This window comes from Pogoniulus pusillus, chromosome Z (assembly GCF_015220805.1).
Source record: "Pogoniulus pusillus isolate bPogPus1 chromosome Z, bPogPus1.pri, whole genome shotgun sequence".
In the NCBI taxonomy this organism is placed as follows: domain Eukaryota; kingdom Metazoa; phylum Chordata; class Aves; order Piciformes; family Lybiidae; genus Pogoniulus; species Pogoniulus pusillus.
Window position 1 is genome coordinate 106,473,898 of NC_087309.1, and position 26,746 is coordinate 106,500,643.

The 26,746-nt window shown below is 48.9% G+C and overlaps 2 protein-coding genes across 2 annotated transcripts; both read left to right on the forward strand.

The window, feature by feature from the left end:
* The first annotated feature begins 1,683 nt into the window (after positions 1 to 1,683).
* On the forward strand, positions 1,684 to 3,305 carry LOC135192989 (inositol 1,4,5-trisphosphate receptor-interacting protein-like 1). Its single transcript, XM_064176379.1, has one exon. The coding sequence runs from the start codon at positions 1,684 to 1,686 to the stop codon at positions 3,175 to 3,177; it is 1,494 nt and encodes a 497-aa protein (XP_064032449.1). The 3' UTR covers positions 3,178 to 3,305.
* A 19,190-nt stretch (positions 3,306 to 22,495) lies between these two features.
* Positions 22,496 to 25,542, forward strand: LOC135192990 (inositol 1,4,5-trisphosphate receptor-interacting protein-like 1). Its single transcript, XM_064176381.1, has 2 exons — positions 22,496 to 24,550; positions 25,071 to 25,542. The coding sequence occupies exon 1, from the start codon at positions 22,496 to 22,498 to the stop codon at positions 24,032 to 24,034; it is 1,539 nt and encodes a 512-aa protein (XP_064032451.1). The 3' UTR covers positions 24,035 to 24,550; positions 25,071 to 25,542.
* The last annotated feature ends 1,204 nt before the right edge of the window (positions 25,543 to 26,746 follow it).

Below are 26,746 nucleotides of genomic sequence, written 5' to 3' on the forward strand. Positions count from 1 at the left end.
GCTTTACAAAACACGATGCATTAGCCCCAGAAAGGACCACACAACAGCTGTAAGCACCCAGCAGTCATGGGATACACTCCAACACTTCACATCATTTAACTTGCATCTCTTCAGAAGCAAGAGAAACATCTTCAAGGACACCTACACAGGACCCGTCCCAACCAACCCCTCAACAAGTTCAGCTGATTCCCCATTACAAGCACTCACAGCATTCTGCTCTAACGCTGCAGAAGAGGCCACTGTGAGGAGGCTTGTGAGAGACGCCAGTCATCGCACAACAGTGACTGCCCTTGCCTCTGCCAGGGGCTCCATTCCTTCCTCTGTACATAGTTGTACATAAATGCTGTATCTGACCAAATGCTGCATCTGTCTCTGTGCTTTGCCACAATCGGAAACATGGGCATGGGGTGCTGACTGCTCAGCTGCCACACAGTCAGGCCCAGCATGCTGGCACAACAGCTGATGTGGTGGGCTAAGGTTTCTCTGATTCCTTCACAAAGGTTCCCCAAACTATCCATGCCCCTCCCGTGGGGCATCACAAGAAATTCTACCCCTCCACAGTACTGCACGTGGCCTGTGCAGGCAGAACGTGTGAAGTGGGTTCCTTGGTCCGCAGCAGAGAGTCACAGGCACAGTAAGCCCTTGGAGCCCTACAACGCTACCCTTGGGCAATGCCAGACAGGTGGCAAGACCTCTGATCAGTGTGGCTCTAACTCAAGGCACACACTCATTCTGTCTGTGCCATGTTCCAGAGAAGCAGTGGCCTAACAGCAGCTGTGTAGTGGAAGCAGCACTCTCACAGCTGCATTTGGGACACCTGCACTGCAAATACAATGACAACTTATGGCCAGAGACTGACAAGATCTTTGACTGTGCTGCCGCCCACTGTCATGCCCCAACCTGCCATCGGGTTATACTCCACCAACATGCCACCACTGGTGTGCTGAAGGCACCGAGAGCACAGCCACTACCACAATCACAGAGGCCAGCACCACGGGAGAAGAGTGCACCTCTGTGGATGGCACCACGAGGAGCAACAACACATCCAGGGGTCACATCACCTGGGCCGAGTTTCATAAGGCTTTATGAGCGCTGCTGTCTGCCAGGTAAGGTGAATCACAGGGCACCATGTCCTCCAAGCTGTGTTTCCAGAGTGCAGGGGTCAGGGCTCTGGCTGCCTTGGGTGGCTGTGAGTCACTCAGCTGGGCCAAGGCTGCAGTGGGCCTTTGGGCGTGGCAGGTTGGCACGGCAACTCCACCTGACATTGTGACATCACAATGGTAGGGGGGATATAAATGCTGCAGCAAGCAGCAGTGCCTCAGTAGAGCTTGGACTAATGGTGAGTGTGGGTTCAGGGAGGGGAGGCTGGAGGGAGGGCCAAGGCAGAGAGCTGGCTCCCTGGTGGGAGGCCTTGCCCTGCTCTGGGGGACCAGGTGCTCACAGGACCACCTTGAGATAAGTGCTGCCGATGCTGGAGCTGCATGTAGGGCCCTTGGTGTACAACAGCTGCCTGTAGCCCTTGAGGTCCTACCTGTGCCCTGTTCCCTGCACCTCCTGTGCTTGCTCTTCACCACCAAGTCCCTCCTTCCCAACCCCACTGAATCCTTGCTTTCCCTTCTCCTGCAGGCCATGGCTTCTACAAAAGTCATTGCTGTGCTTTTGCAAAGCCTCATCCTTTTCGTGATGAAGGTTCACGAGGAGCTCGATGGGGCCACAAGTGACAACATGAGGGAGCATGAGATGGAGATCAACCAGGAGATGACTCGGATGATGGAGGAGATGGAGAGGAGAAGCCGAGTGCAGTCGAGCGTCGTGCCCCTGGTCCTGCAGGAGTGGCTTGAAGGGCACAGTATCCTGGCCTGGGAAGCTGTGCTCTTTGCTGCCATTGCTGCAGGCCTTATCCTCCTCTTTTGGCTCTGCTGGTGGTTCAGGGAAAGGACCCCTGAGCCTGACTCCATCTGCACAACATATGAGACCTCAGACATGGATGCAGACAATGAAGAAGAGAAAGAAAGTGATGGGAAAGGTCCTGTAGAGGTGGAGGAAGGAGACAGGATTTTCGTCAGGCACACCAAGTGGCCTCTGCAAAAAATGCTGTCCAAGAGCGAGATGGTGAAGCAGCTGGTGGACAACCTCGTGCAGGTCATGCAGGGGCAGCTGTCAAACAGTTTCATGCCACTGCTGCAGCCTCCCATTGGTGTGGGCAGCACCTTTGAAGGCTGGAGTCCCTATGAGGCTGACGACGTTATCTACCACCTCCTTGTGCCCCTGAAGCCCCCCCCTGGGCATGACTTCCACCTGCAGTGGGTGAACAGGGGTCCCAGGCCAGCCAGGGATGCCCTCATCCGTGTGGAAGTCCAATGCAGCTGTGGAGTACCAAACATGCCTTGCTTTGTCCACCGCAATAGGAAACACCTGAAGAGGATGAAGCAGGTACCCAGCATCCTGGACAGCCTCTGCACTGGTTCATACCTAGATGTGGAGAAACTTGCAGAGTGGTTCCAGTGCTTGGTGAAGAAAGCCTGGGTGGCACTGCCTCAGGCACGTCGCTACGAGATGAAAGTGCTGCCCTACAGCCAACGTTCATGCCTGATGAAGCTGAAAAGAGCCTCCAGGACTACTTCATTAATTGAGATCCTGTTTGGGGTGCAGCAAGAAGACTCAGACATCTTTCTCAGCAGCCAGAATGCAGGCGACTCAGACACTCCAAGCACCCTGTGGACAAAGAGCTACCTTGTGGCAGAGGTTAAGTTCTTCAGCCATATGGCCAAAAAGGTCCCACAGGGCAGATACCACCTCAAATGCCTGCGTCTCTGCACCAGCGTCCTGGAGGACACAAACTTTACACCCTACATCTTCAAGACAGTTGTCATGCACCTCCTCAACACCAAACCCGTGTCAGGATGGTGCAGACAGGAATGCATCATGCGGCTGGCAGACATCCTGAGGTACCTGCACTGCTGCCTGCAACACAGAAAGCTTAACTTCTTCTTCTTTGGCAACGCAGAGATGCCCCAGGAGATCATCTTGCCTCCAGACTTCCACACATCTGAGCCACACAACCTCCTGCAGCATCTGGTGCAGAGCCCGGCTGCCCACGCCAAGGCCCTGAGACAGTTTGAGGAGATTCAGGAGGAGCTCATGAACAGGCTGTACTATGGGGGCTTAAACAGATAGTCATAATTGTCACAGAGTGAGCTCTGTCACCACCCAGACAGGGACTGTCCTCGCCTCTTCCACAAGATTGCCTTTGTTACCCTGATGGACTCGGACAAGACTCCTAGCCAAAAGCTCAGGGATGCACATCAAGAGAGATAGGGAGCCTTTGTGCACTTCCCAGACCTCAGCCTGGCTTTAATGCCCAGGATATGCACACCTCACATCAGCTCCCCAAAGAGAAAAGGCTTATGTGTATCTGGGGTATGGACAGGGAAGCGGCACAGGGAGGGGGCAGAGGCCCTCCCCGCTGTCGCCAATGGACCCCTGCAAATGCTTCAATGCACAGGAAGATTTCCTGGGGAGCTGCACCTGGAACACTGATCTAAAAACACTGTGTAAAAGGACATGAGCAATGCTGCCAAGGTGTGCACCTCCACCAGAGCACCTCCAACAGCGCACCTCCAGCAGAGCACCTCCACCTGTGGACAGTCACCAGAGCATCTTCGGAGGAGAACCTGCACCAGAAGAACTCCTGACGACCTCCACAGAAGACCATCCCCGGACCTCGCTCATGTCTCTCTCTCTCCCCCCCCCCCCATCTTCAGCTGATGATGTTTAATCCCTGATATTTTCCTTCCTTGTTTCTTCTCTTTTTCTCTGCTGTTACCTCTCTCTCTGTCTCTACCCTTCTCTACCTCCCTCTGTCATTCCCCATTTCTCTTTCCCTCTCTTTTGTTCAACATTAATGGTTTAATAAATAGTTTTGTTGTGTTATCTGCTCTTGCTTGCACCTTAATATCACAACATGGGCATCTATAAGAACAGAACTTTCTCCTGTGGACAGAGATATTGTTAATCTCTGATCTCCAGACCTTGACACCATCCACAAGAAGGGTGGGATGGATGAACCGGGAAATTACAGAGCTGTCAGTGTGACCTCAGTGCCAGGCAAGGTTATGGAACAGGTCATCTTGAGTGCCATCACAAAGCACCTACAGGATGGCCACGGGATCAGGCCCAGCCAATATCGTCCTTCCTGACCATCCTTATTGCCTCTTACAATCAGGTTGTGGATGTAGTCCACCTGGCCTTGAACAAAGCGTGTGACACCATCTGCCACAAGCAGCTCCTGGCAAAGCTGGCAGCTCACGGCTTGCACAGGTTCACTCTCACATGGGTGGTCGAGAACTGGCTGGTGGGCCAGGCCCAGAGAGTAGTGGAGAATGTGCCACATCTAGTTGGCAGCCAGTCACTAGTCCTGTACCCCAGGGATTCGTGCTAGGCCTGGATCTTTATTGATGAAGTGAGTCCAGCAGATCAAGGAAGGGTCTCCTCTCCCTCTACTCTGACCTGGTCTGTGCTCAGGCTGAATGTTAAGAGGGAGAGGACAGACTCTTCTCAGTTGTGCCCTGTGCCAGGGGCAGGGACTATAATCAACAGCACAGAAAGGTCCAGCTCAACACGAGGAAGAACTTCCACAGTGTAAGGGCCAGGCTGCTCAGAGACGTTGTGGAGTCTCCTTCTCTGGAGACTTTCATGACCTGTCTGGCTGTGTTCCTGTGTGACCTGCACTTGATTACTGCCGTGCTCTGGCAAGGGGGGTTGGATTCTATGATCTCAGGAGGCCTCTTTCAACTCCTAACACCCTGTGATCCTCTGATATGTACCTAGTACCTGTACCTCATTGTAAAGAAATGTTCAAACAAATGCTGCTTCTGTGTTTGCGCTTCAGCGAGTTGGGAAACTTGGGCAGAGTGCTGACTGCTCAGCTGCCACAGAGTCAGGCTGAGCACGTCGGTGGAGGAGCTGACATGGTGCTCTCTGGCTTCTCCAATTTTTTAACTAAGGTTCCCCAACCTTTCTGCGCTCTGCCGTGGGGCAATCACAAGAAATTCTACCCCTCTGCAGCTGTGCACAGTTCTTCACACAGAAAGTGTGAAGTGGGTTCCCTGGTGTGATGGCTTGGGTGTTCCCCTCCCCCCACCACGCTTTGGAAGTCACACAGACTAGACTCAGGTGGCTCTGGAAATTCAATGAAGCTTTATATTTACAGCTTAGCACAATATACAAGCAGATATTTACAGTAGATACAGTTATAGACAGAAATAAACAAGGTAAAAGGTAATACAGAAACACAACTCCCTTCCCAGAAACCAGAGTCCCCAGGAGGGGCTCCCAACCACCCTTTCACCTTCCCCCCTACCCCTCTCAACCTTACCCCAGTCCCAGGAAGAATGTCTTCCAAACTACTGATGGCTTCATCACATGTAATACCTTACCATCACCTTTCCTCTTTCTACTCTGTCTACTAGAATGACTAAATTGGGTAAAGGCTTGAAAACCTTCTACCAGTACAGTTTTAACAGTCACATCACGCTCCCTAGATAGAGCTGTGATACAGAGCAAAAGTCAACATCTAGAGACTCACTGCTCTGCATCTTTTTTCACATCAAGTAATTAAATTCAGATGGAGAATTGGTGACAACTGTAAAACATTAGATCCATGCAAAGTAAGCCAAAAGATGAACTTCATTTGTACTACCATCTGAGAGACAATGTGCTGCAAGCTAGTGTAACACTTTGAAGAGAAGTTACTGCACAGTCACTGGGGCGAACACTGCGCTCCCAGGGAACTGTGCATCAGGGAACAGGCAGTCAGATGAGAAGAAGAAGTAGTAAGAGAGCCAGCAGCAGAGTCTGTCTGTGTGCATACACAGGTGCACAGAGGAAAAGCTGTGAGGAGAAGGGTCCACCAAAATTCCAGGACAGCTCTTCCCTGGAGGAAGGAATTGGTGCTATCAGTGTCTCGACAAAGGCCTTACCAATGCTGCCAGAGGATAGAAGTCTTTTGCCATTTAATCAAAACACATCCCCATTTGCTCAGAAGCGCTGAATGCTCAGAAGATCTCTAAGAATGTGTATCAGTATTGGAGCAAGGAGAGAACTGCCCTTCTTCAATCATACTCTTCTGAGAGAATGGCCATGCCAGCAAGGCAGTGCTTTGAAAACTCACTCACTCACTCACTCACTCACTCACTCACTCACTCACCTAATCCCTCTTGGAACACAAAGCTGTGGTCTCTAAAACATCCCTTGGCACTGGTTTGACAATTTCATTTTGTGTTCTAATTTGAACAAGCAGTTCCTTATGTCTGCTTTAAACTTAATACTGATCATTTAATCTAAAATCTCTACAGGAATGTCACTCACTCTATTACACAGGAATAGTTCACTATTCACCTCCCCAAAATTAACTGTTCTATCTATACCTTTCATGACTGCCTTCAGGTATTAAATGCTCCCCTCCCCCTACCTGGGCCTAAACCAGTCACCCCCAGTCGGGCCTTCAATGGGCACTCCCAGTGGGGCTTCAAGCCATCTGGCCACAGCACCCTAAAGAGAAAAGGCTTATGTGTATCTGGGGTATGGACAGGGAAGCGGCACAGGAAGGGGGCAGAGCACCTCCAAACATGGATCTCCACCGGAATACCTCCAGAGGAGCACCTGTACCAGAAGAACTCCTGGCAACCTCCAGAGAAGAATATCCCTGTACCTCGCTCATGTCTTTCCCCCCCATCTTCGGCTAATTGTGGGATAATCCCTGCACTTTTCCTTCCTTGTTTCTTCTCTTTTTCTCTGTTGTTACCTCTCTCTCTGTCTCTCCCCTTCTCTCTCTCATTCTCTCTCTTTCCTTCTCTCTTTCCCTCTCATTTGTTCAACTTTTATGATTTAATAGTTTTGTTGTGATATCTGCTCTTGCTTGCACGGTCATCTGTAAGAACAGAACTTTTCTCCTATGGACAGAGATATCATTAATCTCTGTTCTCGACACCTTGACACCATCCACAAGAAGGGTCAGAAGGAGGAACCAGGAAATAACAGATCTGTCAGCATGACCTCAGTGCCAGGTTTATGGAATAGGTCATCTTGAGTGCCATCACAAAGCTCCTACACGATGGCCAAGGGATCAGGCCCAGCTAGTATGAGTTTAGGAAGGGCAGGTCCTGCCTGACCAACTTCACCTCCTTTTACTATCAGGTTACCTGCCCGGTGAATGTGGGGAAGGCTGTGGAGGTAGTCTACTTGGACATCAGCAGAGCCTTTGACACTGTCTGCTACACAAGCTCCTGGCAAAGCTGGCAGCCAGCTCATGACTTGGAAAGATTCCTTCTGATGTGAGTAAAGAACTGGCTGTAGGGCCAGGCCCTGTGATGGCAAATGGTTCCACATCCAGTCGGCAGCCAGTCACTAGGGGTGTCCCCCAGGGATCAGTGCTAGGCCCAGTCCTGTTCAATACCTTTATTGATGATCTTGACCAGGAAACTGACTCATCATCAGTAAGTTTGGAGACAGCACCAAGTTAGGGTTGATTTATTGGAGGGTAGGAAGGACCATGACAGGCTGGATGGGTGGGCAGAGGCCAGTGGGATGAGATTTAACAAGGCTAAGTGCAGGGTTCTACATTATGGCCACAACAGCCCCAAGCAGAGCTACAGGCTGAGGACAGAGTGGCTGGAGAGTAGGCAGGCAGAAAGGGACCTGGGGGTACTGGTAGATAGCAATCTGAAGATGAGCCAGCAGTGTGCCCAGGTGGCCAGGAGAGCCAATGGCATCCTGGCCTCTGTCAGGAATCATGTGGCCTGCAGGACAAGGGAGGTTATTCCTTGCCTGTACTCAGCACTGGTCAGGCCACACCTTGAGTACTATGTCCAGTTCTGGGCCCCTTAGTTCAAGAGAGAGGTTGAGGGACAGGAACGTGTCCAGAAAAGGGAGATGAAGCTGGTGAGTGGCCTGGAACACAAGGCCTATGAGGAGAGGCTGAGGGAGCTGGGGGTGTTTAGCCTGGAAAAGAGGAGGCTCAGGCCTGACTCCATTGCTGTTTACAACTACCTGAAGGGAGGTTGTTGCCTGGTGGGGGTCAGTCTCCTCTGCCAGGCAACCAGCAACAGAACAAGGGGACACAGTCACAAGCTGTGCCAGAGGAGATGTAGGCTTGGTATTAGGAGGAAGTTCTTGACAGAGAGAGTGATTGGCATTGGAATGAGCTGCCCAGGGAGGTGGTGGAGTCACTGTCCCGGGGGGTCTTCAGGAAAAGACTGGCTGAGGCACTTAGTGGCATGGTCTACCTGACTGGATAGGTCTGGGTGCTAGTTTGGACTGGATGACCTTGGTAATCTCTTCCAACCTGGATGATTCATTGATTCTGTGATCTAGGCATTTTTGGCCTAGTGAAGAGATGACTTAGAGAGAATCTAATAAATGTTTATCGATATATGAGGGCTGGGTGTCGAGAGAGAGGATAGACTCTTCTCAGTCATACCCTGTGACAGGACAAGGGGTAACTAGTTTAAAGCACAGCAGAGGAAGCTCCATCACAACACATATAAGAGCTGCTTTACTGTAATAATCACAGAGGACAGTAACGAGCTGCCCAGAGAGGCTGTGGACTTGCCAGGGGAAATTTCGGCTCGAGGTGAGGAGAAAATTCTTCACTGAGAGAGTCATTGGGCACTGGAATGGGCTGCCTGGGGAGGTGGTGGAGTCGTCATCCCTGGGGCAGTTCAAGGCAAGGTTGGATGTGGCACTTGGTGCCATGGTCTAGCCTTGGGCACTGTGGTAAAGGGTTGGACTTGATGATCTGTGAGGTCTCTTCCAACCTTGGTGATACTGTGATACTGTGATACTGTGATACTTTCAAGACCCATCCGGATGTATCAGACTTGATCTCTGGAGGTCTCTTACAATCCTCTAACATCCTGTTTCATGTTCTTAGCTGGCAGCAGCAGCAAAAAGCCCTTGAGAGCAAAATTACCAGAACTAAATAGGATTTTCTTGCATTATCATCAGCAGATAGCAAGGTCTTGTTAGCACAAAATTTATTGTATTAAGCTATGAGTTACTGTGGGAATTTTGTTGGCACTTACATTGTAAGCAGGTGAATTATTTATTCCAACACTTTGTTTCTAGTAAGTGAGAAAAAAAATCAGTGTAATAAGGTACCTGTGTAAATTCTGTGAAATTCTCATATGGGGTGAGAGGATAAGGTATTTCACAGGATGAGTGGGAAGCTACCACCAGGAGAGAACGAAAAACATTTTTGCAAAGATTTATTTATAACCAAATTGCCTTTTTCCCTGAGAAAAGTACAAAGGTACAATACTTACACAGCCCCATAAAAATGAATTGTTTCTTGACAGAATGTGAGCCCTACTCACAGCACACTTCATTCCTAGAAGGCTGTAACAGAGCAGATGCACACAGAGTTATAGGATAAACGGAAGGCTGACAGCTCATTTGAGCAACCTCATTACCTAACACTACTAATAGATTAATTTTGTATAAAGGCCTTGCAAAATATTAACCAAAAAAAAAAAAAAAATCAAACCTACAAAATAAACCCAAGTGAAAAAACAGGTCAAAATCAAAATCTATCTTATTTGATGCCTATGAGGACATTTTATCTTCCTTCACACTGACATTTCAAGGGACTATTGCAAGTGTGGGCTAACAGCTCCAGATTCCAGTGTCAGTTATGTCCCAGGATCACTGTCAGCATTTGCCTGATAATTTTCACTTCATTTCACTTTGCTTGTTCTTCAGTGGAATTTTTCTTCTCCTTCTGCACTGGAAGACTTTCTGCTATGCGGCCTTGGTGCTGCCATGCTGCTAGCAGCGTCTGATGCTACGTTATACAATAGAGCCAATGAAATCAACTGTGCTGAGGAGTCTATATCCTTCCTCTCTGCTTGGAATGCTCTCCTAGCATTGCACTATGCATTGCAGTTTGGCAAACTGTCTCTCTGCTGCAGAGGAGCCAAAGAAAAATGCCACCTAAGGATGAAAAGAACAGGGTGAATATAAGCCAGCCTCCAGGATAGCTGTACATCAGCCAGCAGCGCAGCCAGACCAGCAGAAGAGGGCATCTGCCAGATGAGAACCCAGATGTTGCTGAGGGGAAAGCCCAACACCACCAACAAAACACTCCACAATTCCTAATCCTGTCTCTGGACCACAGAGTTGACAATTTATCACTTCAGCTGTCACAGGCACTGGTGTTAAATGCTACATCATTCATCACAGACTGATAAAGTTCCATTCTCTGATAAGCATTAAAAAATCATGGCAAAGGACTACAAGTTAAACTGACAAAACGAGAAAGCAATGATCTGCACTATGCAAAGTGGATTTTTGTGATGCTCCATCTGGCTACATTCGTATCAGACCAGATCATCTGTATGTTATAAATACCTCTGCATTCACTACAATTTTTAGAGAAGTCAATGCTTTACTCCAAGCATATTTCTCAAACAATATCTGAACTGGATTACCTGAGTTTTCTGTATACCAAACGTATTCTGCAGAGTAGGACTGGTGGAACATTCTTTGAAATCCCACTGGCTTCCAAACAGTCCCGATGTCTACAAATTTACATTTCTTAAAACACAAATAAATGTCCACCTTACGCTTTCAAGACTAGACCTGCAGTGTCAAAAACAAGACAAACCAACCTTCTTAGATATGAACTGCCCAAATTAACTCTGCTGTCAGAAATATTTTCCTTCCTTCCACAGGAGAACTCACACTCTCTGCCAAAATGGCATCTGCTTCTATTAAGCCTACTAAAAATTTTATTTCCTTTAAATCCACTACCAGTGTCAGCAAAACTCAGTGGAGACTGCCTTTCTTTTTGTCGTATTATGAAGTAATCTGTACTGGGATACTTTTATGACCACGGGACACTAACTTTGCCACTTAATTCTTTTTCTTTATGTCATATATCCCTCCAGATAAGACTCCCATACATACTACTACCAGGTACCATTTCTTTAAGCTCTCTCTTCAATACCTTCCATGTATTTATCCTTTACCCTTACAAAATGCCCTCTGTAATGTCAAACTGAGATAGATGTGTAAGCTTAGAATAAAGAAACAGCAGAGTATGTGTATGTTACATGAATACATGCATTACAACTACTACAAGGGTAGTACTGTTGTGTTGAGATAAGGAGGCATTTTTTTATCAAAGATTAGGGCAACACAGTATTTTGAGTCATGAACGTAACAACACTATGGCTCTTTCTGGTTTAAGAGCTGCACGCTGCCCAGAGCTCCCAGAGATATTTAGGGGTTTGAATTCAAATTTAATAGCAAGGTAAGATACTTCAAGCAATCATGTAAAATTACTAGCAGTACTACACCTGGTTTAATTAGGATATTCCTCCAGGCTCAGTACTGGAGTTGAATTCTGTTGATGTGAATCCTCTTCCATCGAAAGGCGGAGGATTAACAGCTGATCTAAAACAAAGCCATAAGGTAATGCTCCAAGGCTGTTCCGATCTGTGTGGGCTGACCACCAGTTTGATGTACAGCTCCAGTAAAGTCAGTCAATTTTCTCACAAGAACAGGAATTAATTTCTAAAACTCTGTAGTGATTTGAGAAGCACTGCCTTCATTACAGACAACAAAATATATCCTGAGCACAGATAATCACAAAGAAACACACAAACACCTACAGGTAGAAGGCGTATGTCCTGCACAAGTGGTGCAGAAAATTGTTCATTTTACAGACAACAAGCATATTAAGAAGATTCTTATCTGTAATAAATTCAACTATCACTCTACTAACAAATATACATTCTGTAATGCATTTTCTCTTAACTTCATGGTAATTTTCTTTTTGATGTAAATATTCCCATTCTTAATTGAATTCAGATCTGCAAAACCAGATTATTTTACCAACTGTAACTTTATAGCACTTCTTGTTGGTGTCTTGTTTCCATCAATGATTTTTGTAAGACTGGTTTTATTTTCAATTTTAATGCAAATTTTTTCACTTTGAAAGTTTGGTTCATTCAGATTTTATTTTAGGTTCATTTAGGCATGTTCACTTTGATGCCTAACACTGTCTAAATCAGCTTCCCCAGAGTAAACAGTTGCCCACTTCCTTAAAGGAGAGACGCTTTTAAATGTACTTGCATTTAAATGCCCCAATTAAGCTTCAAAGTCTGGAAAGCCAAGCAGGTTAAGGGACAGACACCTTCCCTGCTCAATTATTGCAAGATTAGGTTAAGAGATCACCTGCATACAGATTAGCACAGAGTAGTAATCACACACTTCAGCTTCAGGAAAGTCAAGCAGAAAGCTGCAACCACCAGATTCTGGCAGCAGCTACAGCAATATGTTTTTACCTCCTTTTCCTCATACAGTTACATATGTTATGGTTATGCAATCAAACCCCGGGCTGACATTCCACTTGCAGCCACTGTGTGCAACCAAAGAAATATGGGCAGAAAGTCCATTAGCCCTAACACCTCAGAAAAGTGTACCACACATATTCACCAGGGCAGTCTGAAAAGTGCATGGAGATCACACCAACTTTTTCTACCTCTGCTTCTCCCATGCTTTGGAAAGATATTAAAAGGCAGCCAAGCTTCAAAAATTCTTAGGTCAAGACTGTAGCACATCACTATAACAGTGCACATAGCATATATGAACTATTCAAGTCCAGACACATGCAAATGTAGAGAGATGCACGCAAATGTATTCCTAGACTTTCAATAAGCCTTTGATACTGTTCCCCACAAAACTCTTGTAGACAAATTGGCTACTCATGGCTTGGATGAGCACACTGTCTCCTGGACAAAGCACTGGCTGGACAGGAGGGCCCAGAGAGTGGTGGTCAATGGAGTTAAATCCTGCTGGTGGCCAGTCACTAGTGGTGCTCCTCAGGGGTCTCTTGTCTTGGGACCACGTCTTTTTAACACCTTTATTAACAACCTTGACTCAGGCATAGAGAGCCATTGGTAAGTTTGCAGAGGACAACAAGTTAGGTGGCAGTGCTGATTTGTAGTGAGGGTAGAGAGTCTCTACAGAGGGACTTGGACAGGCTAGATCAATGGGCCAGCATTAATGGGATGGGTTTCAAGAAGGCCAAATGCCAGGTCCTGCACTTGGGTCACAACAACCCCAAGCAATGCTACAGGCTTGGGGCAGTATGGCTGGAGAGCTGCCTGGCAGAAAGGGATCTGGGGGTTGCAAGAGACAGGCAGCTGAATATGAGGCAGCAGTGTGCCCAGGTGGCCAAGGAGGCCAATGGCATTCTGGCTTGTATTAAAAATGCTGTGGACAGTAGGAGTAGGAAGGTGATTGGACCCTTGGACTCTGCTCTGGTGAGGCCACACCTCAAGTACTGTGTTCAGTTTTGGGCACCACAATACAAGAGAGATGTCGAGGTGCTGGAGTGGGTCCAGAGGAGGGCAAAGAAGCTGGTGAAGGGCCTAGAGAATCCTCATATGTCTTATGAGGAGCGACTGAGGGAACAGGGGCTGTTAAGTTTGAAAAAGAAGAGGCTGAGGGAAGACCTCATCGCTGTCTACAACTACCACAACAAACTCCTGGCAAAGCTGGCAGCTCATGGCTTGAACAGATTCACTCTGATATGGGTCAAGAACTGGCTGGAAGGCCAGGACCAGAGAGTGGTGGTGAATGGTGCCACATCCAGTTGGCAGCCACTCAGTAGTGGTCTTCCCCAAGGGTCAGTGCTGGGCCCAGTTCTGTTCAACATCGTTGTTGATGATCTGGATGAGGGGATTGAGTCCAGCATCAGTAAGTTTGCAGATGAAACCACGCTAGGAGCAGGTATGGATCTGTTGGAAGGTAGGAGAGCCCTGCAGAGGGACCTCGACAGGCTGGATGGGAGGATAGAGGTCAATGGGATGAGATGTAACAAGGCCAAGTGCAGGGTTCTGCACTTTGGCCACAACAACCCCAAGCAGCACTACAGGCTGGGGACAAAGTGGCTGGAGAAAAGCCAGGAATAAAGGGACCTGGGGGTACTGGTAGATAGTAGCTGAAGATGAGCCAGCAGTGTGCCCAGGTGGCCAAGAGAGCCAATGGCATCCTGGCCTGTATCAGGAACAGTGTGGCCAGTAGGACGAGGGAGATAATTCTTACCCTGTACTCAACACTGGTCAGGCCACATCTTGAGTGCTGTGTCCAGTTCTGGGCCCCTCAATTCAAGAGAGATGTTGAGGTGCTGGAACGTGTCCAGAGAAGGGCATCAAGGCTGGGGAGGGGCCTGGAACACAAACCCTATGGGGAGATGCTGAGGGAGCTGGGGTTGTTTAGCCTGCAGAAGAGGAGGCTCAGGGGTGACCTCACTGCTGTCTACAACTACCTGAAGGGAGGCTGTAGCCAGGTGGGGGTTGGTCTCTTCTGCCAGGCAACCAGCAACAGAACAAAGGAAAGGCCTCAAGCTGAGGCTGGGTAGGTTTAGATTGGACATTAGGAAAAAACTTTTCAGGGACAGAGTGGTCAGGCACTGCTATGAGCTGCTCAGGGAGGTGGTTGAGTCACCGACCCCGGATATATTTAAGTGTTTGGATGTGGTGCTTAGGGATATGGTTTAGGGTGAATCTTGATTAATTAGTACTGATTAGAAGTCATTAACCAACTTTTCACCTGGTTACCTACTTCAAGAAAAAGTTCACATCAACAATTCTAGGGGGACCTCATAGCTACCTTCCAGGACCCAAAGGGATCCTACAGAATGGCTGGAGAGGGACTTTTCATCAGATTGTCTAGCAATAGGACAAGAGGTTTAAGGTGAGAGAGAGAAGGTTTAGACTGGATATTATGAAGAAGTTCTTCAGTACAAGTGTGATGAGACTCTGGAATAGGCTGCCAAGGGAGGTTGTGGATACCTCCTCCCTGGGAGTGCTCAAGGCCAGTCTGGATGCAGTCCAGAGCAGCTGAGACTAGTTGAGAGGTGTTCAGGCCCATGGCAGGAACGCTGGAGTAGATGATCTCTAAGGTGCTTTCCAACCCAAGCCATTCTACAATTCTGTGATCCTGTTATGTGCACTTGCTCCACAAAATGGGGAGAATGAAGCTTCTGGAGGTGAACCAGCAGTTGTTGAGTTCTAGGCCACAGGCCATATGCATACCCCCACACTGCTTACTGTAAGAAAGGTAAACACTTACTGAAACAAAACAATTATTTTCACACATACAAGGAAGCCAATTAATGGAAGACTCATTCAAAGATCAGTGTATTTTGCTGTGTTAGAGACACACAAAAAGAACAGTGCAAGGAATATCTTGGATGTATAGACCCAAGGGTTTATAGTTCAATGGGAAGCATTTCCTGCAAACGGTGCGGCAGTTTAGAGGACAGGCATTGTGGTAGGCCTGATAGGCCCAAAAAAGGCTTATTCATGTCCTGCCTTGCTTAGGCATGTTTTTCTACTCTAGGAGAGGCAAGAGCGGGAAAAGGCCACAAAAGAACCTGTAGCCACTGAGTCTGCCCTGCCCAGAGTTCCATGGTAAACAAGGTACGCTTAGCTTGTGCAAGGTGTATGCTTTTCCCAGATTTGGGGAAACCAAGCCTATGGCTTTGCCTAAAATGTAAGGTTGGGCTAACTGCCATCCTGATTGGCTATTCTGTGTCCAAAGGGCAATTAATCTTGGCCCACATTGATAAAAGGAGACACGCAGGTAAACAACATGCATTTTGCTCTTTGCTTTGCTCCCCTGCTTTTCTGTCATGCTCTGTCTGCTGTGCTCAGCCATGCTCTGCCATTGCCTACTGCAATTGCCTGCTGCCTTATTGTTATCTGGCAAACTCCACTGCCGCCAGCTACCAGGAGCAGACGCTGGATGCCTGCATGCAATCGGCCTGTGTGGTCAGCACAACATTGTGCTGAGACTGCACAACATCCTGCCTCTCTACACCTGAAAAGTCCTGCTTAGAAGACCTGGACACAACTGATTGTCCAGAGAAACCAGGACAACAAGGTCAGAGATTGTCTGCGTCCTTTCCCCAGAAGCCGGGAAGAATCAAGTACCGCGTCTGACAAAAAAGAGTGCCGTGAAAGCATTTGGACACTGTCTGGACTGAGATAGCCCCTGTGAGGGTAGTAATAATAATGAGTAAAAGCTTAATTGCCTCTTTGTAATTCTCCACTGCCTTCGGCCATATGCAGAAAGAGCTCCTTGAGGACATCCACCAGGCAAGCGACATATTGACCGCAAGTGGCATTTGACCACAGGAACCTTCTATTCCAGTTCAATTATCGATTACGTATTTTGCTGGTTATTACTAGATCTAGATATTACCCATAAAATGTTTCCATGACCATATAAGAATGGAAATATAATTAAAATATAGTGGGAGGCTGCCTGGGGTGTAGTGATCACGAGTTAGTGGAGTTTTCAATATGCAGGGAGGTAGGGAGGCACTGCAACAAAACCTACACCTTGGACTTTAGGAGGGCAAACTTCAATTTGCTTAAGAAACTTATTTCCAAAGTCCCCTAGGCAGCAGTCCTTGAGAACAAAGGAGTCCAGGATGGTTGGACCTACATTAAACAGGAGCTCTTGAAGGCACAGGAGCTGGCAGTTCCCATGTGCTGAAAGATGAGTGTCAGGGAAGGCAACCAGCCTGGATGAGTAAACAGCTCCTGAAGGAAGTGGGAGAGAAAAATAGGGTGTATCGCCTTTGGAAGGAGGGGAAGGCTTCTCCTGATGTGTTTAAGGATGTAGCCAGACTATGCAGGAGAAAAATTAGAGAGGCTACGGCCCAGCTAGAACTTAGGCTGCCATTTCCATGAAAGATAATAAAAAGCACTTTTATAAATTTATCAACGCTAAAAGGAAGGGCAAGAAGAGCCTCCACTCATGACTGGACCAGGAGGGGAACACTATAACTGATGATGAAGAAAAGGCTGAGGTCCTGAATGCCTTCTTCACCTCAGTTTTCCACAGCAAGGAGGGAGGAGGAGGCAAGTGTCCACTTGAACTGGGGGATGGGGTCAGGGAGCAGTGTGTTCCCCTGGAAATTCATGAAGAATTAGTTCAGGACCTGCTGAGCCATCTGGACACCCACAAGTCCATGGGACCAGATGGGATCCATCCCAGGGTGCTGAGAGAGCTGGCAGCTGAGCTGGCCAAGCTGCCCTCCATCATTTTCCAGCAGTCCTGGCTCACCGGAGAGGTCCCAGGAGACTGGAAAATGGCCAACGTGGTCCCCATCCACAAGAAGGGTCAGATGGAGGAACCTGGGAACTACAGACCTGTCAGCCTGACCTCAGTCCCAGGGAAACTGATGGAGCAGGTTATATTGGGGGTGATAAGAGCGCACCTGAGGGATGGCAAAGAGCTCAAGTCCAGCCAGCATGGGTTTAGGAAGGGCAGATCCTGCCTCTCCAACCTGATCTCCTTCTATGATCAGGTGACCCGCTTGGTGGATGTGGGGAGGCCTGTGGATGTGGTCTATCTGGACTTCAGCAAGGCCTTTGACACTGTCCCCCACAGCAAACTGCTGGCTAAGCTGTCAACCCGCAGCTTGGATGGCAACACTCTGTGCTGGGTTAGGAACTGGCTGGAGGGCCGGACCCAGAGAGTGGTGGTGAATGGTGCCACATCCAGCTGGTGGCCAGTCACTAGTGGTGTCCCTCAGGGATCTGTGCTGGGCCCCATCCTCTTTAACATCTTCATAGATGATCTGGATGAGGGCATGGAGTCAGTCATCAGCAAGTTTGCAGATGACACTAAGCTGGGGGCAGATGTGACTGAGTTGGAAGGCAGAAGGGCTCTGCAGCAGGACCTTGACCGCCTGGACAGATGGGCAGAGTCCAATGGGATGGCGTTCAATAGCTCCAAGTGCAGGGTGCTGCACTTCGGCCACAACAACCCCATGCAGAGATAAAGGCTGGGGTCAGAGTGGCTGGAGAGCAGCCAGACAGAGAGGGATCTGGGGGTGCTGATTGATACCCGCCTGAACATGAGCCAGCAGTGTGCCCAGGTGGCCAAGAGAGCCAGTGGCATCCTGGCCTGCATCAGGAATGGTGTGGTCAGCAGGAGCAGGGAGGTCATTCTGCCCCTGTACTCTGCACTGGTTAGACCACACCTTGAGTACTGTGTTCAGTTCTGGGCCCCCCAGTTTAGGAAGGCCATTGAGATGCTTGAGCGTGTCCAGAGAAGGGCGGCGAGGCTGGTGAGAGGCCTTGAGCACAAGCCCTATGAGGAGAGGCTGAGGGAGCTGGGGTTGTTTAGCCTGGAGAAGAGGAGGCTCAGGGGTGACCTTATTGCTGTCTACAACTACCTGAGGGGTGGTTGTGGCCAGGGGAAGGTTGCTCTCTTCTCTAAGGTGGCCAGCACCAGAACAAGAGGACACAGCCTCAAGCTGTGCCAGTGGAAATTAAGGCTCGAGGTGAGGAGAAAGTTCTTCACTGAGAGAGTCATTGGCTACTGGAATGGGCTGCCCGGGGAGGTGGTGGAGTCGTCGTCCCTGGGGCAGTTCAAGGCAAGGTTGGACGTGGCACTTGGTGCCATGGTCTAGCGTTGAGCTCTGTGGTAAAGGGTTGGACTTGATGATCTATGAGGTCTCTTCCAACATTGGTGATACTGTGATACTGTGAAAATTAGAGGTCAGAAATGGCAAAAGTTGTGAATATGAAAATTAATAAACAGTATTAATTTTACAAAAAGATTAATTTCCACTACGCAACAACATGGATCTATTCTGCTAAAAAGAGTTGCAAACAGACACTGGTGAGTAGTTCTCTTATTACTCCTTATCTTGAAGGATATCTATTGACCAACAGTTACTATCTTTTCAGATTCCTTCAGCCATTATTTCAGGAAATAAAAAAGGACAGTAAGTTCTTGATAATGATAATTATATAAAGAAAAAGTAATTTAATTAAACTTCTGTAGCATTATCTCCTCAGCTGTGTATTACCTTTATTATCAGGAAGAAAAGCAGTATCACAGTATCATCAGGGTTGGAAGAGACCTCACAGATCATCAAGTCCAACCCTTTTCCACAGAGCTCAAGGCTAGACCATGGCACCAAGTGCCACGTCCAACCTTGCCTTCAACTGCCCCAGGAATGGCGACTCCACTACCTCCCTGGGCAGTCCAATGACTCTCTCAGTGAAGAACTTTCTCCTCACCTCAAGCCTAAATCTCCCCTGGCGCAGCCTGAGGCTGTGTCCTCTTGTTCTGGTGCTGGCCACCTGAGAGAAGACAGCAACCTCCTCCTGGCCACAACCACCCCTCAGGTAGTTGTAGACAGCAATAAGGTCACCCCTGAGCCTCCTCTTCTCCAGGCTGAACAATCCCAGCTCCCTCAGCCTCTCCTCATAGGGCTTGTGCTCAAGGCCTCTCACCAGCCTCGCCGCCCTTCTCTGGACACGCTCAAGCTTCTCAACGTCCCTTCTAAACTGGGAGGCCCAGAACTGAACACAGAACTCAAGGTGTGGTCTAACCAGTGCAGAGTACAGGGGCAGAATGACCTCCCTGCTCCTGCTGACCACACCATTCCTGATGCAGGCCAGGATGCCACTGGCATTACTCAGAGGCTTGTGGTGTCCATCCACCAGAACTCACAAACTACTCTTTTTGCTGTAGAACTGAAGCAGCAAATGAAACGTCCTGATCTTCAACAGAGGAAAAGGCAAGACAAAGTTGTGTTCTATGCCCTCATTCCTAAAATATTTATAGGTATTTAATGTCACTAAAAGTCAGCAGGTTGCTTTGTTTTATATGTTACATAACATTTATATTTAATAGCAATTCAAAAACTGGAAAGGCTTCTTCAAAGAGAATGTTTTAAAATGAACTGTATACAAATACTTCTGCATGTAATCTCTTCAATTTATGATGGAAAGAAAGAAACCTACCTCACTGCAACTAACTACTCCAATAAATGTGTAGTTGAAAACATCTAAGACTGCCAGAGGAAAAAATGGATGAAATGAAAAGCCTCATGCCAAAAGAATTTACTTTTATGCCACTAGCTTTTTTATTTTCTTTTATTTCAATCTTTGAAACTGGAATTCACAACAAATCTTATGTCATAAAATTTCACAGTTTTAAAATTACACTGAATCTTAAAATGTGCAATTTAATTGTAATTTCCCCCTTTTCACCATATAAATGAAATTAAAACAGAACATAAGGGAAATCTAAAACAAAGACATGAATTAAACTCAAAGGCACGACTCTTACATCCCCCACTCAGCTCAGTATGGCAATGGTTCACTTCTATGTAAGCACAGTACTCCTGATGGACTTCAGGAAAACCTCCATATTCAACAAAACCTCAAAATCCCTTAAATGTGCAACTGGATCAGTCCCTAAGCACTGACTCAGTTTTAAAAGGTTCCTAAAGGCACATTCAGTGCAAATAAAAGACTCAGCAGCATCTAACACCTGTTAACAAAACAGATGCCACGAAGTGACCAAGCCATTTCAAAGTGAGAGTAAGGCACTCGTACACAAAGTTTTGCAACACAGAAAATAACACATCCCCAATGAAGCAAAACCAGCACCCCAGAGACCAGCTTTGATACCCAGAAGGACATGCAGTGCTGCCTCCACTGGCACACATTTTTAACCACGTAGACCATGTATACCTTCTACCTTAATGATGTTGTCAAACTTACTTTCTCATTTCCTCATTCTTAACATTGGAATTTCATGTTCTGCTAGTAAATTAGTTTAAAGAAGTGACACTTTACAGGAAATTAAGAGATGGGTGACAACAAACTCTTCATGAGAAAATGGCAATTACTGCACTGCCCTACGCCATTAAAGTGCAATTTTACCTAATCCAAGTAATTCTGGATCATTTAATAACCAAGGAGGAAAAACAAGCAAAGGAACAAAAAATCATGCATAGAGTGAACAGAGTAGCAAAAGATGAGGGAAAGGCAGAGGTGCTTAACACCTTCTTTGACACCATCTTCAATAGTGGGACAGGTTGTCTCCAGGTCAGCTGGCCTCCTGAACTGCCAGATGGAGCTGGGAACCAAGATAGTCCCCCTGTAATCTGGGAGGAAGCAGTAAGGGACCTGCTGAGCCACCTGGATCCTCACAAGTTCATGGGACCAGACGGGATCCATTCTAGGGTGCTGAGAGAGCTGGCAGATGAGCTGGCCAAGCTGCTATCCATCATTTATCAATACTTTTGGATCACTGGAGAGGTGTCTGAAGACTGGAAGCTGGCCTACGTGATGCCTATACACAAGAAGGCCCAGAAGGAGGCACATTACAGACCTGTCAGCCTGACCTCAATTGCAGGCAAGGGTATGGAACAGGTTGTCTTGAGTATCACCACAAAGCACCTACAGAACGGCCAAGGGATCAGGCCCAGCAAGCATGGGCTTAGAAAGGACAGGTCTTGCCTGACCACATTGATCTCCTTTTATGATCAGGTTACCCATACCTCCCATGGGGCATCCACAAGAAATTCTACCCCTCCACAGTACTGCACGTGGCCTGTGCAGGCAGAACGTGTGAAGTGGGTTCCTTGGTCCGCAGCAGAGAGTCACAGGCAAAGTAAGCGATTGGAGCCCTACCACGCTACCCTTGGGCAATGCCAGACAGGTGGCAAGACCTCTGATCAGTGTGGCTCTAACTCAAGGCACACACTCATTCTGTCTGTGCCACGTTCCAGAGAAGCAGTGGCCTAACAGCAGCTGTGTAGTGGAAGCAGCACTCTCACAGCTGCATTTGGGACACCTGCACTGCAAATACAATGACAACTTATGGCCAGAGACTGACAAGATCTTTGTGCTGCCGCCCACTGTCATGCCCCAACCTGCCATCGGGTTATACTCCACCAACATGCCACCACTGCTGTGCTGAAGGCACCGAGAGCACAGCCACTACCACAATCACAGAGGCCAGCACCACGGGAGAAGAGTGCACCTCTGTGGATGGCACCACGAGGAGCAACAACACATCCAGGGGTCACATCACCTGGGCCGAGTTTCATAAGGCTTTATGAGCGCTGCTGTCTGCCAGGTAAGGTGAATCACAGGGCACCATGTCCTCCAAGCTGTGTTTCCAGAGTGCAGGGGTCAGGGCTCTGGCTGCCTTGGGTGGCTGTGAGTCACTCAGCTGGGCCAAGGCTGCAGTGGGCCTTTGGGCATGGCAGGTTGGCACGGCAACTCCACCTGACATTGTGACATCACAATGGTAGGGGGGATATAAATGCTGCAGCAAGCAGCAGTGCCTCAGTAGAGCTTGGACTAATGGTGAGTGTGGGTTCAGGGAGGGGAGGCTGGAGGGAGGGCCAAGGCAGAGAGCTGGCTCCCTGGTGGGAGGCCTTGCCCTGCTCTGGGGGACCAGGTGCTCACAGGACCACCTTGAGATAAGTGCTGCCGATGCTGGAGCTGCATGTAGGGCCCTTGGTGTACAACAGCTGCCTGTAGCCCTTGAGGTCCTACCTGTGCCCTGTTCCCTGCACCTTCTGTGCTTGCTCTTCACCACCAAGTCCCTCCTTCCCAACCCCACTGAATCCTTGCTTTCCCTTCTCCTGCAGGCCATGGCTTCTACAAAAGTCATTGCTGTGCTTTTGCAAAGCCTCATCCTTTTCGTGGTGAAGGTTCACGAGGAGCTCGATGAGGCCACAAGTGACAACATGAGGGAGCATGAGATGGAGATCAACCAGGAGATGACTCGGATGATGGAGGAGATGGAGAGGAGAAGCCGAGTGCAGTCGAGCGTCGTGCTCCCGGTCCTGCAGCAGAGGCTTGAAGGGCACAGCAAAGCTGTGCTCTTTGCTGCCATTGCTGCAGGCCTTATCCTCCTCTTTTGGCTCTGCTGGTGGCTCCAAGAAAGGACCCCTGAGCCTGACTCCATCTGCACCACACATGAGACCTCAGACATGAATGCACACAAGGAGGACAAGGAAAAAAGTGATGGGGAAGGTCCTGAAGAGTTGAAGGAAGGGGACAGGATTTTCGTCAGGCACACCGAATGGCCTGTGCAGACAATGATGTCCAGGAGCCAGATGGTGAAGCAGCTGGTGGACAACCTCCTGCAGGTCATGCAGGAGCAGCTGTCAAACAGTTTCTTGCCATTGCTGCAGCCTCCCATTGGTGTGGGCAGCACCTTTGAAGGCTGGAGTCCCTATGAGGCTGACAACGTTATCTACCACCTCCTTGTCCCCCTGAAGCCCCCCCCTGGGCATGACTTCCACCTGCAGTGGGTCAACAGGGGTCCCAGTCCAGCCAGGGACTCCCTTATCCGTGTGGAAGTCAAGTGCAGCTGTGGAGTACCAAACATGCCTTGCTATGTCCACCGCAATAGGAAACACCTGGAGAGGATGAAGCAGGTACCCAGCATCCTGGACAGCCTCTGCACTGGTTCATACCTAGATGTGGAGAAACTTGCAGAGTGGTTCCAGTGCTTGGTGAAGGACGCTTGGGTGGCACTGCCTCAGGCACGTCGCTACGAGATGAAGCTGCTGCCCTACAGCCAACGTTCATGCCTGATGAAGCTGAAAAGTGCCTACAGGAATACATTCCTTACTGAGATCCTGTTTGGGGTGCAGCAAGGAGACTCAGACATCTTTCTCAGCAGCCAGAATGCAGGCGACTCAGACACTCCAAGCACCCTGTGGACAAAGAGCTACCTTGTGGCAGAGAGGAAGTTCTTCAGCCATATGGCCAGAAAGGTCCCACAGGGCAGATACCACCTCAAGTGCCTGCATCTCTGCACCAGTGTCCTGGAGGACACAGACTTTACACCCTACATCTTCAAGACAGTTGTCATGCACCTCCTCAACACCAAACCCGTGTCAGGATGGTGCAGACAGGAATGCATCATGCGGCTGGCAGACATCCTGAGGTACCTGCACTGCTGCCTGCAACACAGAAAGCTTAACTTCTTCTTCTTTGGCAATGCAGATATGCCCCAGGAGATCATCTTGCCTCCAGACTTCCACACATCTGAGCCACACAACCTCCTGCAGCATCTGGTGCAGAGCCCGGCTGCCCACGCCAAGGCCCTGAGACAGTTTGAGGAGATTCAGGAGGAGCTCATGAACAGGCTGTACTGTGGGGGCTTAAACAGACTGTAATAGCTGTCATAGAGTGAGCTCTGCCACCACAGCCGTCTGTCACTACCCCGACAGAGATTGTCCTTGCCTCTTCCACAGTATCCATTCTTTCTGGGACCTTTTCTTCTCACCCTACCGCTCCCCATCATTTTTGCCAATCTTTGGCAAACAGGAGACATGCCTGAGGACTGGACATGCTTGACTCATCTGATAGCACGCTATGATGCTGTAACTGAATGGGTAGATGCAGGAGGCCAGTGGATTTAGCCTACCCCAACCTCAGCAAGTCATTGGACACTGACTCTCATAACATCCTTGGAATTGAAGAGTGGTCAGTGCTGGTTGTGGTGCTCTTCAACAACTTCATCAGTGACACTGATGAGGGGACACACAGACAGACAGAGTCTACTCAACAAGTTTGCAACGACACCAAACTGGAAGGCTTGACTGACACATCTGAACGCTGTGCAGCCATTCAGTGAGACTTGGACAGACTGGAGAGCTGAACAAAGGGGAACCTAATGAGGTTCAGCAAAGGTAAGCGCAGAGTCTTGCACCTGGGAAGGAACAACAGATACAGGGTACTAGAGGCTGAGGGTGAGGTGGTTTTGCAGGCAGAAGTTACACCATCTGGGAGGCTGACCAAAGTAAATCAGTTGCCCCCTCACATCACAACTCGTACCCAAAACAGGAGGCTAATTGCTATTGGTCCTGCCCTTCTGAAAGGAACAGAGGGCCCCATATGCCGGCCAGACCCCTCCCACAGGAGGAGTAAATCCACGGAGGCAAAGATTGCCTTTGTTACCCTGCTGGACTCGGACAAGGCTCCTGGCCAAAAGCTCAGGGATGCACATCAAGAGAGATAGGGAGCCTTTGTGCACTTCCCAGACCTCAGCCTGGCTTCAATGCCCAGGATATGCACACCTCACATCAGCTCCCCAGAGAGAAAAGGCTTATGTGTATCTGGGGTATGGACAGGGAAGCGGCACAGGGAGGGGGCAGAGGCCCTCCCCGCTGTCGCCAATGGACCCCTGCAAATGCTTCAATGCACAGGAAGATTTCCTGGGGAGCTGCACCTGGAACACTGATCTAAAACACTGTGTAAAAGGACATGAGCAATGCTGCCAAGGTGTGCACCTCCACCAGAGCACCTCCAACAGCGCACCTCCAGCAGAGCATCTCCACCCGTGGACCTCCACCAACACACCTCCAGAGGAGCACCTGCACCAGAAGAACTCCTGACGACCTCCACAGAAGATCATCCCTGGACCTCGCTCATGTCTCTCTCTCCCCCCCCCCCATCGTTGGCTGATGGTAGTAGAATCCCTGCTCTTTGCCTTCCCTGTTTCATCTCTTCGTTGTTCCCTCTCTCTGTCTCTCCCCTTCTCCCTCTCCCTCTCTCCCCTTCTCTCTTTCCCTCTCCTTTGTTCAACTTTTATGGTTTAATAAAAAATTTTGTTGTGATATCTGCTCTTGCTTGCACCTTAATTTCACAACTTGGACATCTGGAGCAAGCTCCTCTGGTCAAAGATACTGCAAATCTCTGTTCTCCAGACCTTGACACCATTCACAGGAAGGGTCAAAGGAGGAACTGGGAAACTACAGACCAGTCAGGGTTTAGGAAGGGCAGGTTCTGTCTCACCAAACTCATCTGCTTTTATGATCAGGTTTCCTGCCTGGTGAATGTGGGGAAGGCTGTGGATGTAGTCTATTTGGACTTCAGCAAAGCCTTTGACACCATCTGCCACAAGAAGCTCCTGGCAAAGCTGGCAGCTTGTGACTTGGACAGGTTCATTCTGATATGGCTCAAGAACTGGCTGGAGGGCCAGGTCCAGTGGTGGCAAATGGTGCCACATCCAGTTGGCAGCCAGTCACTAGTGGTGTCCCCCAGGGATCAGTGCTAGGCCCAGTCCTCTTCACTACCTTTACTGATGATCTGGACCAGGGAATTAACTCTATCATCAGTAAGTTTGGAGACGGCACCATGTTAGGAGGAAGTGTTGATCTGTTGGAGGATAGGAGGGCTCTACAGATGGACCTTGACGGGATGGATGGGTGTGCAGAGGCCAGTGGGATGAGATTTAACAAGGCCAAGTGCAGGGTTCTACACTTTGGCCTCAACAACCCCAAGCAGAGCTACAGGCTGAGGACAGAGTGGCTGGAGAGTAGGCAGGCAGAAAGGGACCTGGGGGTACTGGTAGATAGCAATCTGAAGATGAGCCAGCAGTGTGCCCAGGTGGCCAGGAGAGCCAATGGCATCCTGGCCTCTGTCAGGAATCATGTGGCCTGCAGGACAAGGGAGGTTATCCCTTGCCTGTACTCAGCACTGGTCAGGCCACACCTTGAGTACTGTGTCCAGTTCTGGGCCCCTTAGTTCAAGAGAGAGGTTGAGGGACAGGAACGTGTCCAGAAAAGGGAGATGAAGCTGGTGAGTGGCCTGGAACACAAGGCCTATGAGGAGAGGCTGAGGGAGCTGGGGGTGTTTAGCCTGGAAAAGAGGAGGCTCAGGGGAGACCCCATTTCTATCTACAACTACCTGAAGGGAGGTTGTAGCCAGGTGGGGGTCAGTCTCTTCTGCCAGGCAACCAGCAACAGAACAAGGGGACAAAGTCTGAAGTTGTGCCAGCAGAGATGTAGGCTTGGTATTAAGAGGAAGTTCTTCACAGAGAGAGTAATTTCCCATTGGAATGGGCTGCCCAGGGAGGTGGTGGAGGCACCATCCCGGGGGGTCTT

What these genes read in the sequence shown, in the direction of transcription:
- LOC135192990 (XM_064176381.1), top strand. Translation starts at nt 22,496, where the DNA reads ATGGCTTCTACAAAAGTCATTGCTGTGCTTTTGCAAAGCCTCATCCTT.
- LOC135192989 (XM_064176379.1), top strand. Translation starts at nt 1,684, where the DNA reads ATGAAGGTTCACGAGGAGCTCGATGGGGCCACAAGTGACAACATGAGG.